Source organism: Gossypium hirsutum, chromosome A01, assembly GCF_007990345.1.
Source record: "Gossypium hirsutum isolate 1008001.06 chromosome A01, Gossypium_hirsutum_v2.1, whole genome shotgun sequence".
Taxonomy (NCBI): domain Eukaryota; kingdom Viridiplantae; phylum Streptophyta; class Magnoliopsida; order Malvales; family Malvaceae; genus Gossypium; species Gossypium hirsutum.
This window is the reverse complement of record NC_053424.1, coordinates 12,725,909-12,746,163: the sequence shown is the minus strand read 5'-3', so window position 1 is coordinate 12,746,163 and position 20,255 is coordinate 12,725,909. Positions and strand designations below refer to the sequence as shown.

The following is a 20,255-nucleotide window of genomic DNA, read 5'->3' as shown; positions in this document are numbered from 1 at the left end:
AGTCAATATGTACATAAGACAACCAATTAGACTTGCATATTTCAATTGATCATTTTTCCTACCAGCATTAGATACTAATTTTATTTTAGGATCCATGGGTGTAGATGCTGGTATACAAATGAAAATATCAAACTTTTTAAGTACTTTTTCAATGTAATGTGATTGTGATAAAGCTATAGTGCTTTCCTCTCGGATTATTTTAATCCTAAGAATAACATCTACTACACCTATATCCTTTATAGAAAAGTTGTTTAACAAGAATTTCTTTGTGTTTTCTATTTGCTCCAAATCCAAGCAAAAAATAGCATGTCATCTACATATAAACAAAATATGACACATTTTCCATTTTCAAATTTCCTATATATGCACTTATCGGATTCATTTATTTTATATCCATTAGCTAAAACAACATTGTCAAACTTTGGTGTCATTGCTTTAGTGCTTGTTTAAGTCTATATAGAGATTTAACAAGCTTACATACCTTATGCTCATGTCCAAGAACAACAAATCCTTCTGGTTGTTCTATGTGCACTTCCACTTCCAATTCACCATTTAAAAATACAGTTTTAACATCCATTGGGTGAACAACCAAATTATATATTGAAGTAAGTGATATTAAGAGTCTAATTGTATCAATTCTTGCTACTGGAGCATGGTATCAAAGTAATCAATACCTTGTTTTTGTGTAAAACCTTTGGCTACCAACATTGCTTTAAATTTATCAATGGTTCCATCGACATTCATTTTCCTTTTGAAGATTCATTTACAAATTATTGGTTTGGAACCCAGTGGAAGATCAACTAATTGATTTCCCATTATTGAACCCATCTCATCATTTATTGTTTTCCAAAAAGCAGAGTCTTGAGATTTCATTGCTTCTTCAAATGTAATAGGATTAGATTCTGTATTATAACAATAAGGTATCTTATTGCATATACTTTCACTTTTTCCTTCTACAAAAAACATAATAAAATCTGGTCCAAAATCTTTGACCTTTTTAATCTTTTTACTTCTTCTTAATTCTTGACAAGATTCATCATTATTATCAATTTTTTCTAATGGAATGTCATTCTCATTTGAAGACTGAATCAATTGTTGTGGCTATGATTGTCTTGAAATAAAATTAAATCTATTTTCATAAAAAATAACATCTCTTGATTCAGTAACAGTATTAATTGAAAGTGAATAATTTGGTTCAATTATCATGAACCTATATGCCTTACTATTATGTGTATATCCTATAAATATGCATTCAATTCCTCTTTTATCTAACTTTTTATGTTTAGGTGTTGGAACTTTAACAAACTACAACCCTAAACCTTCAAATAATTAAGGTTTGATTTCCTTTTCTTCCATTGTTCATAAAGAGTTATTTTAGTTTCCTTATTAGGATCTCTATTCAATATATGACAAGCTGTTAGAACAGTTTCTCCCCAAAAACCTTGTCTAAGACCTGAATATGATAATATTGAATTTACCATTTCAGTCAAGACTTTATTTTTCATTTCAGCTACACCATTTTGTTGTGGTGTGTAAAGGGCTGAAACTTGATGGATAATCCCAGTGGATTTAAAATAACTTGGATTATAATATTCTCCACCTCTATCCAATCTTAAGCACTTGATAAATGATTCACACTGAAGTTCAACTTTAGATTTATAAACTTTAAATTTATCAAGTTCTTTATCTTGTGAATGCAATAAATATACATAGCAATATCTAGAGAAATCATTAATAAAAGTAACAAAATATTTCTTTCCACTTAATGTACGAGTATTATGTATGTCACATAAATCACTATGTATCAAAACAATCAACTTTGTTTTCCTTTTAACCTTAGGGAAAGGGTTTCTTGTAATTTTAGTTAACATACATGTATTGTATTTTTCAATATTATTAAAAATAAGAATTAAATCTAACTTATGCATGTCATTCAATTTTCTATAATTCAAATAACCTAATCTATAATGCCATAAATAAGAAGGTTCGACCATATAAATAGAAATATCATTTTTATTCTTATTAATAATATTGAGTTTGAACATGTTCTCATACATATATCATTTCCCTATAAAAATTCCTCCCTTAGACAAAATAAACTTATCTGCCTCAAAAACAAGTTTAAAACCAAACTTATTCAACAGATTTCCAAACACCAAACTCTTTCTAACTTCTGGTACATAAAGTACATCTTTCAAGGTTAAAACATTTCCAGAAGTGAATTGTAGTTCAACAAACCCTTTGTCATTGATTGTTATGGTGGAAGAATTTTCCATGTACAAAACACTGCCATTTTCACATTGTGTGAACTTTATGAACATGCTTTTGTGTTTGCACACATGTTTGGTTGCTCCGGTACCAATTCACCATGCATTACCATCTTGTGCCATATTAATTTTAGACATCATTGTAATGAACTTTTTGTTATTATTAGTCTTAGAAGATGATTTCTTCTTTAAAATTTGACATTTATTCTTGAAATGTCTTGGTTTACCAGAACGATAGCATAAGCCCTTTTGTTTCCTTTTGAACTCAGGTGTTCTATCAGTCTGTTTGAACTTTCTCTTGAATGGTTTAGTAGTCGATACTTCCTCCGTAACATGCACTTTAGCATTTTCAGAATTTAGGTTTTGGTCTTGCTTTCAATATTCTTCTTCAATACAAAGATGATTTGCCAAAGCCTCAAGAGATATTTTCTCTTTCTTATGTTTTAAACTTCTTTTAAAGTTTTTCCAAGATGGATCGAATCTATCTATTATAGAGGATACAACAATCATTTCATCCATTTTTATATCATATTGCTTAAATTGATTTAGCATTTTTTCAATATCACGAAATTATTCCATAACATAATTACCATAAACTATTTGATAACTATTGAAACGACTAACAATAAACTTCTTACTTGTAGCATCGTCGGTCATGTATCTTGTCTCTAATTTGTCCTATAATTCCTTAGCGGTGACCTCTTTTTGGTAGGTGTTGAACAAATCATCAGATTAACCATTCAATATGTGGCTTATGCACATGTAATCAACATTGTCCCATTTTTGCTTTTCTTGGGTTACAGCAATAGATTCGTTTTCATTCTCTTCTGGTCTTGTATCCAAAACATAGGCAATCTTCAAAGTTGTTAATAAGAAGTACATCTTTTTCTGCCACCGTTAAAAATTGCCACCATCAAAATGATCAAGTTTGACAAAGTTGGAATCCAACTCCCTTAATGTTCCACTTTTATGTGTTGTGGTAGTCATCATGAATGATATAACCTTAAAATTGTTAGTACAAATCTCCGATGAGCAAAATCTCGAACACACGAACGGAACTCGAACAAAAAAAGAAGAAATAGGACAAGGCTCAAAGGCGTATATCAAACCACTATCTTTAATATTATATTCGCTCCCACCTATATTCGGTGTGCAAAAGAGTTTCAAATAAATTAACCTTGAGGATACAATGAAGCAAATAATAATTATTCATTTAATATTATAATTCAAATAATATTATTTTTCCTAATTATTTTTTAAGGTTTATAATTTTTTTTTAAAAAATTTTAAACCGATTGAAAAGAAAATCGATGGCCTAATTAATTCAACCCTTAATTGAATTCTTAAAACATTGATTTGCATAGAGCATGGATTTTAGTTGAAAGGATACTGAATCTAATTTTTCTTCCCAACAGTTTTAAAATGTTTTCTTTTTTGTCAATAAAGGAACACTTATTAATTAAATAGTTCGATACGTAGGAAAGCTAATTATGTCCATCCACAAGAGGAAGAAAAAAATATGAGAGGTCAAAATAAACAACCTAGTTACAAGTTGAACTCCTAGTTTCGTACAAAATACTAGAAATGGTATTGCTTCCTCTTGGTAGATATGAAGTAGACTACTGCACTAGAAGTTGCTCAACAAAGTCCTATAGTCATAAATAAGAGGATGAAGCAAATCATGATCCTGATTTTTGATGGAATTCACAATAACGACCACATCAAGCTCGACAACTATACAAGAAATGTGCAAACTTTTAGCAAGTTGAAGCCCATCCTAAGACGCCATAGTTCGACTATTATATTAGAAGAGATCCCAATAAATCTATGATAACAAGCAATCCAATGATTATTATGATCCCTAACGATGGCTCCTGAGCCAGAATGTCCTGGGTTCGCAAGTGAGGATCCATTATAGTATTTAGCAGGAGCGTAGATAAGAGGAGGCAGATGATCTTGACCCAAAAATGATAAGTGTGATTTAATCCCTTTGAAACTTATGAAATTACAAGTTATTATAATGGTGAAACTGCATTTTAGCCTCCCAAAATCTATGGTTCATCTCTGGCCTCCAAAGTTAGTTTTCTAACTTCGCCCCTAGGTTTTAGGATGTCAGTCTTAGACGTGGTGTCCTCAACCAAAGATTGTACCCTTTCCCAGAAAATTATGGAAGGAACCGCTTGTATCCTCAACTACATCCTCCATCAGATGTATGTCATCATTTCTAGAAACCCTTGATTACTTTCAGTATCAGAAACAGAGTTCATCTATTTATCCCCAAACCACATCATGTTTCCATTCTGTGCATCAACCGCTATATCTCCCACGTCAATGGGATCGTCCTCTCCTAGCCTAAAGCCTAACTTTTTAAGTGGCTCTGCCACCCATCGCCAGTTGACTTGAATTTCCAGCCTCGCTCCTAGCCTTGATTTTCTACGTTGCAACTTTATTTCGTCTATTTTGGTTTAAATATCCTCACACAGCAGCAGCAGCTTTAGTAATGTGCTAAATTTGGGTAATACTTGCATCTTAATTGTATGCTACGCCCTTTAGAAAACCCTCACACAAATTTAATGTCTTTGATGATCTTTCTTTTTCTTTTTTACCATTTTCAAGATTGTGTAAAAAGTACATCAATCATAAACTGAATGATAAAAAAATTATTTCAGTCTTCAACTAATACTAGAGTGTGATATAAGGATAATCAATACCACAACCTCTTGAATGAAATATATACCTTGTTATGATACTTACTATTTCTGACTCATAACCCGAATAGGTTCGGGTCAAACTCTATACAGTTCCCACATCAAGTTCGCCTATCAAGCTCGCACGACATTAAGAGTTTGCAGGAGGGGCACTTACACCCTCTCATGAGATCACACGTGAGATCGCACATAAGACTGCTCGCATGGCACTACATAAGGCAAACCCCCATCGTAGAAACATATGTCAAATCTAGAGTAGAGTACGTGTTAACATACACGGAACTTACCTAAGATATCACATCAGTGAACAATAATCATATCATATAAATAGACAACCTTATCATCTAAGGAGGATAAAAGAAAACACTCAACATACCTACATAGAGAAATCAAGGTTTGCCGCCGTAGGAAGTTGAAATTAATTGGTGGATTATATACCAATTTTACCATTTCCGTATCTACGAAACGTAACTGTAAGGCGAAATGATACATTACTTCTCACGTAGGACTTCCTCCAGTTATGTTACGACACAAAAATTCATGCATTAAACCTTATCATGCCACAAAAGTCATGAATACAGCGGGATATATAGGATGTCAACGGGGGTTAACTTATACTGATGAAATACGATATATATACAGTACCTTGTAGAAGATCTGAGACCCTAAGGTTCCAACAATCTCGCAGTGAGCTTGTCCATGGACTGACGGTTGAGTCAGTATAAGTTGTATCGAAAGGTAACCATGCAAGGAGTAAAGGTTTACTAAAAAAAGTTGGTGACATGGGATTTCCATCATTAAGATCAATGGCTATGATGATAAAATGAAGAATACGTAGCGGAGATGACGTAGATAAGAGGCCTTTGATCAGAGGCAAATAAGAGAAGCAAAAGGTTAAACCAGATAAGAGAGACTGTTGCGAGATGACCGTTAACGCATCATGCACATTTAGCGAATCCTTCAAAATTGACGAAGTCGTCCAGACTGGTGAATCCTTTAAGCTTTGCAAACTCTCTATGGGCGAATTCATCAACATTGACAAACCCTCTAAAGATTGACGAGCTCATTACTTCGACGAATTAAGAATGCATACTGGGATTGCGAAAAAAATGTGAGCTGCTTAGAGAACCATGTAGCTACGAAGTAACTAGATTTGAAGAATTTGCGTGCAAATTAAGTTTACAGATTATGTTTTCCTTTCTTAAAAGATTTAAAAATTATTAGTATAATATATTTGTTATTTATTAGCATAAAATCTTTGTTATTTTCTTCTGTAGTTGGAAGCTTTTCTTGTTATAAATACCCCTGTTCTTCATTATTCAATATAGAGTGAAATATATAAAACTTTTGCAGACTGTTTTATTACAAAATCTCTTGTTTACTCTTTGCAATTCTCTTTCTTATCGTCGTAATTCCAGAAGGCACTGATATGGCAGTTGTGGAGGTTTAAGGGGATAATATATATATATATAGAGAGAGAGAGAGAGAGATCCATAAATAATTCACAGAAATGAATAATGGCAGAGATATCTTACACAAATCAAATAGGGAATGCATCCATTAAAGATATGTAGCTCTCAAGAACTGTGCTTTTAGAAAAAGGGGAAGACAATGAGAAGAATGAACATACCTACAAAATTATAAGGTAAAAGGAATTAACACTGCTGTTTGGAGGGGAGACAACTAAGAAAAACTGGTCTTTGCCGCGGGCACTGCACTCCTGCAGCAAAACCTTCAACCTACTCGATATCCAAAGCAATAAGATTTATAAAAAATTGAGAGCAAGGCCGACTCTTATCAGATTTCAAAACGGTAATACATGGCAAGAAGCATAGCCATAAGTGGTACAATGATAGAGGCAGCAACTTTAGGCTGTCCGTTTGGTGCTGGGGCTGCTGCTACAGTGCCAGATGGAGTAGAAATCGAGGTTGTTTTGGCAACGGGAGGCAAAGGAGGCTCAACAACATCTGACTCAGTCAGGTAGGGTTTTGGAGCTTCAGCTGGTGGCAAGTAATCAGTTGTGACTAGTTGCAAAAGGCTGCCAGGCGGCACAGGACTCATGTAAGTGGGTATCTTGTTGCCTCTCTTCAAGCATCGGTTTCCTACAAAAACATTATCACATCAATACCGGTCCATAACATATTCAGTTAGCCAGAAAGCAAAAAGGCTGGTAGTTCATTATCATAAAATTTTGTAGTTTCCATTTCAACAGGTAAGCACTTACTCCGGTATCTATCAGAGGTCTTTGGGAAGTCTGTAATGACACCATTAATACCGGCTCCCACATAGAAGGAATTGATCTCAACAGTTGCATCAGAGAAGAAGTCCCATGCTTGAGATGTAAACTCATTTCTGAAGGTTTGAACAAGTACAGAGAGATTAGCAGCTTGTAGCCTTGATACAACATCTGTCGCACCAGCAAGGAATGCTGAATTTTCAGGAAACACAGAGTCCTTGCTAATGACAACAGCACTAGCAAATCTCTTAATGTCATCAATTGTTGAACTTTGAGCACCACCAATATCTTCGTCAATCTTGTAGACAAGCTGATAGTTGGTTTTACCCTTGAATTTCATTAAAACAGAGCTACTACTGGACTGTATCATAACTTTTTGAGTTGTTTGTTTATCGTAGCCAGCTTCGTTCAAGGCCTTAAGCACTGCATCAGTCACACCAAATCCCTGCTTTGCAAGGTAAGCAGCATTCTGAAAGGATAAACAAGTCAGAACTGTCAAAAATCTTCAGAAGAAAATGTTCGTGTTATGTTATCAAAGAAGAAACGGTTTGAAATATGAATATGCAGAATTCATGGCTAGCAGACAATCATCATTAGCAAAGATTTTAAGCAGCTATGACTTTCAGAAGATGGGATATTTTCAATCATCAAAGAGAGAAAACAAGATTGGAGATTTTGTTACAAAATGTCAGAAAATATTTAGACAATTGCAACCAATATAAGGGAAAAGATAATGAAGATACTCTCTTCAGCATCCATACGAAGTTGGAAGATAGCCTGCTTGTCTCTGTCTCAATCCGCCAACCAGCAATGTACACTCATTTTCCTGGACCTTGTCACACTGGCATTGTGAGCAAACCGGTCTTTTCCTCTACAGGCGTCCATCAAATGGTACCACAGTTGTGCAAAAGACTTGTATGGACAGGAGCTGTTGGGTTCAAACATGGGGAGACACACAATGACCAAACCTTATGCCCAAAAAGGACAATAACAGTATTGTGCGTAGAACAAAGGGTAGCATAGTAGTAGAAAAGACTCCTATATGGAGGAAGTGTTGGATTCGAACCTGGGGAGATGCATCTTTGGGTGACAACTTTGAGGGGTTAGTGGACATCCAATGAGGATAATAATAGTTTTCTGCTCACAACCCAGAGAAATTAGAGTACCTTGTCAGTCAGCGGGCTATTCATGTCATCTCAGTTCCTTGAGTCGTATCAAACCAGTGTTGTGAGCACAATACCAGTATTGTTCTCTTTGGGTGTTCATTGGTCCCTCAAGTTTTGTTAAAGAAGTGCTTCAAACCCAATAACTTTTACATATAGGAGTCTCTTCCTTGGGGAGGTGAGACCTTCAAGTGACAAAACCTTGAGAGGTCAATGGATGCCCAAAGAGAACAATATCGATATTGTGCTCATAACACTGATGCAACATGGCTTAGGGAAATTAGAGTATCTTGCCAGTCAACGGGTCATGTAGGTCAATCAATACCAGAGTTGTGGAAAAGAGTCCTATATGTAGGAGATCTTGGGTTCAAATCTAGGACGGCACACCTTTGGCTGAGAAAACCTTAAGGGGTCAGTGGACGCCCAAAGAAGACAATGCTGGTATTATGATCACAATGTAAACGCGACATGACCCAAGGTAATGAGAGTACCTTGTTGGTCAGCTGGTCGTGACAATCTCGGTCAACATTATTTCGCAAATAAGGTTACTTAATTATGAGATGGATGAAACGTATTTCAACAATTTGTAAAACAATAGAATGGTTTTTAAATCTTAAGTGATATTTAATTAAGATGAGCATTAAAGGTTTCACAAACTCCAGAATTATTGTACTTACAGAATGATATAGTAAGCAGATACAAGATATTGAGTACTTCAGTTCATAAAGGTGCCGGCTACTGGTTAAATTATGTTTTATGTTTTTCAGACCATTCAGGTCAATATATTCCATATGGCATAAACCACAGTTACCATGTAAGATTAGGATTCAATCTGATATGTTTCTCACGATAATTAAGCTACCACGCTAACAGTTCCACCCTGGCACAAAATAAAACAATAGCCACCATTCACAATTACTGTGCCTAACGTCCTAACATCCATCATTAGTTCCAGTCATGTGAGTAGAAAATAAAAGTACATCATAAACACCAATACAATGAGGAAAATATAGAATGGCAAGAACTGACCTCTATGCTGATTAAGACACCATTTAGAGAGCTAGTGGTGTTTGCCATTCTTAAAAATTCAGATAATTGTAAGTACTTCCCAGCATTTTGGAACTTTGGATTTCGAAACAATTTGTACTGTGACTGTGGGCTTGATATTACAGCTACAGGAGAAGTATTGATAGATTAGAATAAGGAATTTGACAAAAAGCTAATGCCAAATATATCTATCAAAGAAACAAAAAAAAAATTAGCTGAACCTCTACAACTAAAACACAGATTTAGATGATGGGGCAAATTAAAATAAACTGACAATAAGTACTGTAGGCAAAGAGAGTATCTTCCAAAGCAGAGTTTCATTCATGCACCTTCAAGATGGCTATCAATGTTTCAAGCACAGAACGAAACATGAATTTGCATCCAGAAAGAAAGTAGGACATATCTCACAAACCCACTCAATATAATGTACAAACTTCAATCTATGCTTAGGCAACTTTTATTTACAACATGTTATGTTTCTATTGTGTGAAAGGATTAAAGACTCTAGAATCTAATCCCACCCAAAAGAAAGAAAAAAAAGATCAAAAAGAAAACAATTCAATACAATAAAGAACAAGCAAACGAGAACTAAATTCAACTTACGTTTCAAACTTTTAATATCACTCCATGACAGGTTGTAGGTAAATATTCCACTGCTCTGCATAATCTCTGGCACAGTTGTTGTAAGATTGCTAAAGCCTGTTCGGACAATGTCGGTGCTCTCTATAAGATTTATAGAGCCCAAGCAAATAGGTATTCCATCCTTTGTCATTTGAACAGGACAGTCAAGAACATCTACACCATCTTGAATAGCTTTTGAATATGCCATGTTAGTACAACCAGGATAGTCTCCACTTGCTCCATTATTTGATATGACCAAAAGGTCCGCTGTAGCATGACAACAAAAGAAATAGTTTATGAAGAACCTTAAAACACATAATCTCATGACCATTACCACTAACTCTTAGCAAAAAATATTAAGCTATTCTGTTCAGAAGCATTCCATAAATACATACCTTGTTTTGAAGCATTTTTTCCTATGTGAGCAAAACAATCTGCAATGCAAAACAAAAGTTAGCATCTTAACCAAAAAAACCCCAACTTTCTTATCCAGTAGCAGCAAAAGATAATGGCATCTGGCAAAAATAAGGCAACCTGTCCTTTCAATAACCAGACTAAGTTACTGTGTAGACTGTCGAGAATGTCAGGCCAAGAAAATACAGATTGACACAAAAGGCAGATATCTCACTTCACCATCTTATTTAAATGATGAAACCATGGCATGGGGCAAACAAGGAGAAAAATACCAACAAAGCAAAAGATTCTTAGGCGCACCCTTTTAGTATTCTCCCTAAGTACACAAATTTTGATGAAATTTGCAAAATGGCAGCGCAAGTTACTAAGATAAGTAGCCATCCTTAAGAATAATTTGAAATTTGACCATAATTTAAGTTAGAAAGTAAATATCAGCATATAGATGCAAAATAATAACAACAAATAAATTGATAAATTCTGAGGATTCATAATGCATACACCTGCATATAACTTACCTATAGCTGCTGCTGGAGTTATTGGGAAGTCGGTTAAAACCCCATCAACAGAGAATTTACCATTGTCAACAAACTGAAGGTACTCAGCTACTGGGTCATATGAGTAATTGAAGCTGAATGGAACATCATTATAAAAGTCTGACGCAAAAACTTCTAGCCCTTCTTTGTGAGCATCCAAGACAATAGAGGTAGAAGGTTGCAAGTAAAGAGCTCCATCTACAGGCCATATATAACACTTTGGTACAATGATTCCAGCGGCAAATGTCTTGATAAATGTCAGATTTGTTAAGAGAGAATCATAGGTCTGATTTGTTGAAGGTTCCACATCCTTCCGTCCTAGAAATCGGAAGACAACCTTTGTTGAACTTCTTCGGAAAATTGGAGCAATGTTTCGCAAGAAAGCTACCTCCGGTGACGAGATATAGTCAACAGTAACTTTTGCATTTCTAGTTACAGAAAGTACGAAGCTTCTCATGCTCAAGTTGTGTGCTGCATAAAATGCATCATGCTGCAAAATAGAGGGACAGTCAATTAAATCCAAAAACAGAAAGATGAAGTTACACTAAATTAACAAAGAGATAAGAAAAGACATGAGGGAAAAGTAGGAACGCATTATTAAGCACTGAAAAATCCTTTACCTGAATATTCAACCAAAATCCAAGTGGTTTCAGTTGGGTATAGGTATCCTGAACGGTCATAATTTGGTAATTATTTCCATCAAACTTATTCGTCCGAGAGTAGATACCTTGACTTACTGTCCAGAAAACAAATAACACATTAGAATGTAACACAACAAACAAGTAGCAGAAATCAATAAAGAATTTACTACTGGTACATTTCACAGCAAGTCAAGTCAAACAAACCTATCAAAAAAAATACAAACGTGTATAGGTAATAATGTCAAAGTGAAAGCTAGTGGTATCATATCAAACTTCAGAATTAATTACTGGATTGCTTGTAAAACTGCTTGAACTAGATCATTAGTGGTTAGTAAACGAGTTTTATGATTCAAAACTACAAATTAATTTTGAGACCAGTAAGATGAACTTGAAACTCGCAAGTTCATTAACTATCTATCAATCAAAGTTTGTGAAGATGATGATAAAAAAAAAAAAGAGAGAGAATGTAACGACAAAAGCAATAAATAAGAGGTAGAGAACACTGATGGTGACCAAGAAAAAACTAACATGATAAACTGCGAGTTGAACTTACAATAAACACTTCCAAGATCCTTGAGAGTATAATCAATAGAAAAAAGTCCCTTGGTAGAGACCCCATTAACAAGGTAAGTCACCGGCTTATCACTGAAAATAGTTGCAATGTTAGAATTGTTATCTAGCTTAAGATCAGGAAAGCAAATCCCGGCTCCATCTTTTGTTAATTGCACATCACACCACAAGATCACATCAGAAGGACCCGTTTCTAAAGCCAAACTATAAGCTCCAAAACTGGAGTCTGAAAATATTCCTGAAAATCCACCACGAGCTATGACAACGGGTGCTTCCCCTGAAAAGGAAATTGAATAGTTTAAGCATATTGATCAACAGAAAAAAAGGCCAAACTTCTAATGAAGAACAACACTAACTCTAATATACGAAGGAAGAAGAGTCAGAATAAAAAACAAAATCATTCAAAGAAATAAATCAGGAGAAACTTAAAGCTGCATTTTTTTTTTATCTATTTGTTCCATTTTCCCGTGCAATTTATCGTTTTTCTAATGCATGTACTTCCTCAGAAGCCAAATTAAAAATAACTAAATTTCAAATGAAGGGTCATAAATCAATAAGGAGAGTGAATTTTAATAAAATAAAATAAAATAAAATGTTCCACTTGGAGAAACTTCGAAGTTGGAAATCATTAAAGCATGCATTTTTCTCGTCGTTTCTTTCACTTTTGTACGAACGAAAGAGAAATTAGAAAATTTTCTTTCTTGAAGGCAAATCTGAGAAAACTTGATAAGCATTTTTTTTTGAAGGAACGTGAATTTTTTCCCTTTACCTTCACTTCGTTTTCTTTATAGATGAACAGAAGCTATTAAATAAAACAAAACCAAGTTCGAACTAGCTAAAACTCAAACAAAACACATCGAATCTGATACGGCTAAGCAGCTCAAAGTAAGCTTAGTTTGAGTAATTTTCTCCTTCTTTTTTTTCCCTTCAATTTTGAGTAAATCAAACAGAAACAAACTTATATTCAAGCAAAGACGGGAAATTTTGAAAATGCATCCAGCTCAGCAAGCTGTTTTCCCAACATTTCCTCATCTTTCTCAGCAACCAAACAGAACTAGATAAAGTTTTTTTTTTAATTCACATCATTTAACGGATTTAGAAAAAGAAAAGGAAGCGAAAGAGAGAAACGCACCGCTTAAAGTCTGCCAACGAGAAGGAGTAGCAGATCCTTGAGCTGAAACCAAAGCTACTGAAGCTAACAGAGCTTGAACTACAAAAATGGCAATCGAAATGCCACGCAAACTTCCCATTGCCTGAACTATCTCTTCCACTGACGACTCAGCTCAGCTCCGCCACTGATCTCTGCCGCCGGTTACTTCCTCGCTTCGTAAACCGTACAAGATTTAGAGAGAGAAAAGTGATTGTTGAGAAAGAAAAATGCTGAACTTTTAGGCTGGCTTTTTGTTGCTTCCCATATTTAAGTTATTCGATTTTAATTAATTAAAGTGTTTAATAATAATTTACATAGTTAATTTAAACTAGTTTTTCTCGAACCGAATCACGCGCTGTCCCAAGCTCGGCTGGAGCCGGTCTAAGGTTTCGAGGGGGCTTTTGTCCGAAGGTGTGGGATAGTGATTGAGTGTGATTGCTTCCACCTGATTTCCATGAGCTCTAAAACCCCTTTTTTTTTGCATAATAATGTTTTTATCCTCCAACTATAAAAAATTTTTATTTTAACCCCATTTAATTTGCTCTTTAACTTATACTTAACATTTGTTAACTTTGTTTAGCAAAGCATACATATGGATTGTTGCATGAATGACATGTTAATATATAATTAACTTTTTAAAATTAAAAAATATTTTTATATTTTAAATAATTTTAACAATTTTTAATTTTTGAAAACATTTTTTTATTTTTGTCAATTTTAAAAATATTAATTAAATGTTGATGTTTTGTATTATATTATATTGGTAAAATTAAAAATTATTAATTTTGTTATGTATTTTGAAGTAATTTGATAAAAAAATAAATTAAAAATTAAGAAGACTAAAATTAAATTGAGAGTTTAAATAATTTTCATAAAATTGAAGGCCAAATGATATTTTTTTTCTTTTTACTTTATTTAGGGCCTGGGCAATAGAAGTGATTTATATTTAGGGGGAAAATATATATTACTAGAACAACTTTAAAATTTCAAGTGATTTTCTTTTGTTCCTTTATTTTTTATATTTTGGGTAGTTGGAAGTAATTAAAAAAGTAGTTGAAAATCTTCTTAAAAAGGTAAATGACCCTTTTCACATCCATCATGTATTTTAACTTTGTTCTAAATTAGGTCCTTTTCTTTCCAAACATTTTTTCTAATAATATCTCTTTTTCGTTGTTTTCGAAATCTCTCATGTCATTAATCTTTTTACTACTTAATTCAATAATTTTAATAACATTAATTTTATCTTTTTAAAACAGCATTAAAATTATTTATAATTTTTTTCTAACTCATAAATAATAAAATAATATGTTCTCGTGCACTTGAACCTACATGCTTCTACATTGATAATAATATTCATACCAATTGAAATAAGATTCAATCGACAACTTTAATAATATTAATTAAAATACTATAATAATTGCTCATTTCGGAGATTATCAATATAGTTTGTAAGTTCTATTTCCTTTATTTATTATAAATAATTAATAGCTATACAATTTTACTAAACCGTAAAATGGTCTATTATTAAAGACAATTAATTTATTTATTTAAATGTCGATGAAATTTTGATTAGAGGATATTGTTGAGATTTGAACATTTTTAAAATCTTTAAATTTTAAACTGTAATTATAAATTTTTCAAAAGTTTTATAATATAATAAAAAAATTGATAAAAATATTACGAAAACCTTTATAATAAAAATTAGGTTATATTTTATTTTTTCTATTAAAAATAATTACATTAATCTTTATATATTAAATAAAAAATAAAGTAATTTTTTTAATTAAAAATTTCATTTAATACATAATTAATGGAATAAAAATTCTCTTAAATTATGAGAGAGATGCTTGGAGCAGACACTTTTTATCGCGGTAAATCTATTTTTAATGAGTCAATTTCATGATGGCCAGAAGTTTCATGAAAATCAAAAACCGGATAACAATAATTGCAAAAGTCCAGACCAGGCCGGTACCAATCAGTAGGCCAGACCGCCCGCCCCACCCAATTGAATGACTGGAACTGGAGTACTTGGACTCATGGCTCGACCCTCCAATCCGAGCCAGCAACTGAATATGAAGGGGGGTTTTGTAATTGGGAGACAGCTAGATAAGGGTCCACAACATGGGGGTAAATGCCAACCTGGCAAGAACACACGTGGGATGATGTCATTGGTTGAGGAACCAAGCACCACCACCACCGAAACGCGCAAAATGGTCACGTTCCTAGGTTGGGTCCCACCACATGGAAAAGGCAAAGCTTTTGAGATTTGTAAGCATGTAAACACATTGAGAAGGATTTTGACGGTGAAATTCAAAGTTTTAAGGATTTTTAAGTTTCAATGCATAAAAATATCAAATACTTCTCTTTCTTTTTAGATTTTTCGATGATGACCACCGTAGCTTAAGGGCAATAAATACATGGACAATATATTTATCCTTTTTTAGTGCAAAATAATATTTATTAATTAATTTTCTGTGAATAATAAATATTTTAATCCATTTTACTTTTACGGATAACTTATTTGAAGTTGGATATTCATATTTATTATTCATTTTACTTTTTAATTTTTTATTTAAAAATATTTTACAAATTATTGGTATGGGATTAGAATTATTTTATTTTGTTTTGAAAGGTTGTCATAAGTTGGAGGCACTTCTATCAGTCCATCTTGTTAAATTTTTCTTAATTAAATTCTGTTTAATAAATTCGTTTATATTTTGTTTAGAAATTAAAAATCAAGATACCATTCGCCAATTATACAATTATCTTTCATGTTCGTTCTAATTTTAAAAAGTCACCACCATACTGCAATCACATAATGCTAAGAAAACCTAAAATATAAATATTTAGAGTTTAGTATAATATTATAATATTTTTTATTACTGTTACAATGTTAGAATTTAGACAGCATTTAGGGGACGAAGCCACTGACGAAAGGGCCTGCCTCCCATGGCTAAATGGTATAATTTTATATCTAGCCCTTTTCAATGGTTAAAACTTCATTTTAAGTCTTTTAGCTTCTCAATTAAATGAAAAAAAAGTTGTATAAATAATTCAATTTAAATTCTTTCAACACCGATTTTAATTTTGACTTTTTAAAATATTATAATTTTATCAGCTCCACATAAAGGTTGATCTCAAACGAGATATTTATTTACATGTAGAAATATTGTTATATCATGGTGTTCAACAAAATAAACATTAGTTGTTGCGTCTTCAAATCATGCAAAAATTGCAGTGCATGAAGGAAGCTGAGCGTATGTTTGACTAAGATTCCTGACTTAACATATTCAAAAAATATATGATTTGCCTTTGTAAGAAAAGATGCCAGCTATCGTTTATATGTATAAATCAATTGAAGGGTAGTTATATAAATAATGACAACGAAATATATTTCATTAAAATTATCATTCACTCATGGTCTTAAGAAGAAAGGTGATATAGAAGTTAAACAAATTCGTTCTAATGATAATTTGATTAATCTTTTTACCAATGCATTATCAACTACGTTTGAAAGATTAGTATACAATATTGGAATGCATTGACTCAAATATTTACCGTGATGTTGCTATTAGGGTGAGTTCAAAACATATTGTACACTTTTCTTTTAATCAATATTTTGTCCCACTGAGTTTTAATGGTAGAGGTTTTAACAAAACAACTTGAAATAGGAAATTGTATACTATTTTCCTTTCATTATATTTTTATCTCACGTGATTTTTCTTAATAAAAATTTAACAAGGCACATTTTCGTTAATGAACATCCGAAGGGAAGTATTATAAATTTATTAATAAATGGATGTCCATATAATTCCCATAACCCTTAAGAATTCTTTTTTTTTTAAATCTTGTAACCCTTAAAATTATATAGGATAACTTTACTATTTTTATTATATTTTTGTAACCTATGGTAATTGAAATCCTTTAAATAGAAGGCATGTATAAACTTTTTGTATTTAAGTAAACTTTTTTTTTAACCATAATTCCCTTAGTTTTATAACATTTTAAAAATTTGTTTAAAATGTAAAAAATTCTAATGCGCCAAATGTAAGCAATTTGTAAAGGGAACACAACTTTTCTGAAGAGCTTGTAATAGTATATATGATATATGATATATGATATATATGAGATAAATCCGATGAAACATTAATATGAATTTAATAATTTAACGATTAAAATTTATCAAAATAATTATATTTGAGATATAAGTGGCAGAAAGAGATGGAAAGCAGTGTATGAGTAAAAAGGAGATGGAGAAGGGGTCTTAATTGCTAAAGGAAAGGGACTCTACCACCAATTTCGGAAGGATACTTTTGCAGGCAAAATATATTTTTTTTCAGATTCCATTGTTTTCACGTTTCAATTATTCAAAACAACCTAAGCTAATTTTAGTGAAATTCGAAATAATTTCTGTAATATCGAATCAAGCCAAATCGTGACAACCAGCGGAGTACCTACCGTAGTGGAGAGCCAGTAGGACCATGGATGCTCCTAAAATGATAACTTTTTAATTTATAAATTTTTTTAATTAATAATGATAAAATTATACTTTAATTCTTTAAAATAATAAAAATTTAATTATAATCATAAAAATATATAATTTAATTCTGACTCCAAAAAGATTTAAAGCTTCAACACTGATAACAATTAACTTTTTTTAATAAAATTAATTTCGATAGTGTATATTAAAAATACAGTGATTCTTCAACCATTTAAATTGAGTTTGAATTTTAAAATTATTATTATTTAAATGGTTTCGTTTAAATATCATTTTAAATGAATGAGGATGCTTACTATTATAAAAAAAATCATGTGAAATTACATTTAAAAAAAATTAATGTTGAAATCAGGGGAACATTACCTTACTCAAAAAAAATCTTACTCAAAAAAATTCTAAATTTTATATAAATGATAAAATTAAATTTTGATATAAAAATTTTATAATTCAATTTTCACCTCAAACAATTTTAAAAATAATTAAACTCATACATATTGAAATTTAATTTTAAAATTTAAGGAGTTATCAATTTTGTTGTAATAATTTGTTTATTTAATAGAAAATGTTAATTTTGACTCAAATTATATTAAATAATACTTATTTATATAAAAATTAAATTTATTTTAATAATTCAGAATTAAATATTGATTTTAAATATTTGACCATGGGTTAGTGTGAATTAACTATTTTAAACACAATTTAAAAAAATTAAATTACCTTTTTTCTTGAGTGGATTGAATATGGATGCTCTATTGAAAAATTAAAATAATTATTTCATTATAAAATTCCATTAAAAATAGAGTAAATTATATTTGTAGTCATCTAATTCTTAGTATTTTTGTTTTTGTCAGTTAATTATGAAAAGTTACAAAATGATCATTCAATTATTCAAATTTTTTTTGTCACTAGCCGTTAAATTACAAATAGAAAGATAATTTGATAACTTTTAAAATTAACATAATAGCAACTTTAACCCTTAACATTATACATTGTGTTAATTTAGTCTTGATTCTAAACATATTGTGTACTTTGATCTTTTTTGTAGTTTTATTTTTTTTTTGTGACATTGAGAGTTAATTTTAAAAGAATGAGAAAAGGTGAAAACTATTATCTTGGATTTTTGGTATATATATTTATCAAATTTAGTTGATAAATTTGTTTCTTAACTTTATAGGGGAAAGGGTCCCAAAAAAGAGTAAAACTATAAAAAAAAAAAAACTAATTACAGAATACATAAATGTTGAGGAAAAAATTTTCATAATCAAGATTAAATTGACACAACATATAAATGTTAGGGTTAAAATTGTTATTATGGCAATTTAAAATGCTTCCATGTTATCATTTTGTTAGTCATTTAACGACTGGTGACCAAAAATGACAAAATCGAATAGTTGAGTGACCTTTTTGTAACTTTTTATAATTGAGTGACAAAAAGAACTTACGAATAGTTAGTGTAATTTACCCTAAAAAGTATTATTCCTCAAAATTCTATCTCACTAAAGATAATTAGTGATACAAACAAAGAAAATGAGTTTGATAAACTGAAAAAATTAAGTACTAAATTTTTAGTGCTAAATTTTATAAGTACTAAATTTATATTAAAAAGTTGTTTGATAAATTAGTAAATATATGTATTGAATATAATTATATTGTTTGATCAAAATAAACATTGATTTTCAAAAGATTATTTATTTTTAATTTTAACCTTATTAATATAATATTTTATATTTTTATTTCTAATTTGAATCTTAGTAATATAATATTTTATATTATTTTAGATAGTTTTAGATAAAAATAAATATACTAGTTTGAATATCTCATTTAGTAATAAAAATAAATTTTTTTAAATTTTTTAATAAAATAAAATCAATTTAATATTTTTTACATTAAAAGATGAATAGTTATCTATCTATTTATCTTATTTGATATTTTTTAAATATTAAGTAAAAAATAAAATAATTATTAAATGTTAAAAGCTTTCAAATGATTTATCGAATACACCATTAACTAAAGAAACTCACTAACTCACCGTATTTCAATTTTTCCACTAAGAGTGAGTTTGGATGGGCGGTGCGTTTACCTGCAGTTAGTGTAAAAACAGTGGTGGCGGTGAGATTAGATACTATAGCAATACTGTAGCGTGAGACAAAAAGTAAGTTAAACGCACCGCACCACACCCCCAAACGAAGCCTAAAGCTCAAAAGGTGGGCTTCTAGTGGTGGGAGTAATTCCCCTCAACCTTTTTAAAAAAATATTTTTAATTATTACTTTTTATATATTTTTTAATATACATGTAATTTAATTATTATTTAAATAAAATAAATTTAACATATTTTATTAAAAATATAAATATAATTTCAATAATTTATAAGTATTATTTAACACAAATATTATTTTACTTTTAATA

At 31.2% G+C, this 20,255-nt stretch overlaps 1 protein-coding gene across 1 annotated transcript; it reads right to left on the bottom strand.

Annotated features, from left to right (window-relative positions):
• Window positions 1-6,506: 6,506 nt before the first annotated feature.
• Window positions 6,507-13,642, bottom strand: LOC107917822 (glycerophosphodiester phosphodiesterase GDPDL4). Its single transcript, XM_016847162.2, has 9 exons — window positions 13,333-13,642; window positions 12,184-12,477; window positions 11,610-11,725; window positions 10,972-11,479; window positions 10,438-10,476; window positions 10,025-10,309; window positions 9,404-9,546; window positions 7,200-7,680; window positions 6,507-7,077 (listed from the first exon to the last, which is right to left on the bottom strand). The coding sequence occupies exons 1-9, from the start codon at window positions 13,448-13,450 to the stop codon at window positions 6,773-6,775; spliced, it is 2,289 nt and encodes a 762-aa protein (XP_016702651.1). The 5' UTR covers window positions 13,451-13,642; the 3' UTR covers window positions 6,507-6,772.
• Window positions 13,643-20,255: the final 6,613 nt, after the last annotated feature.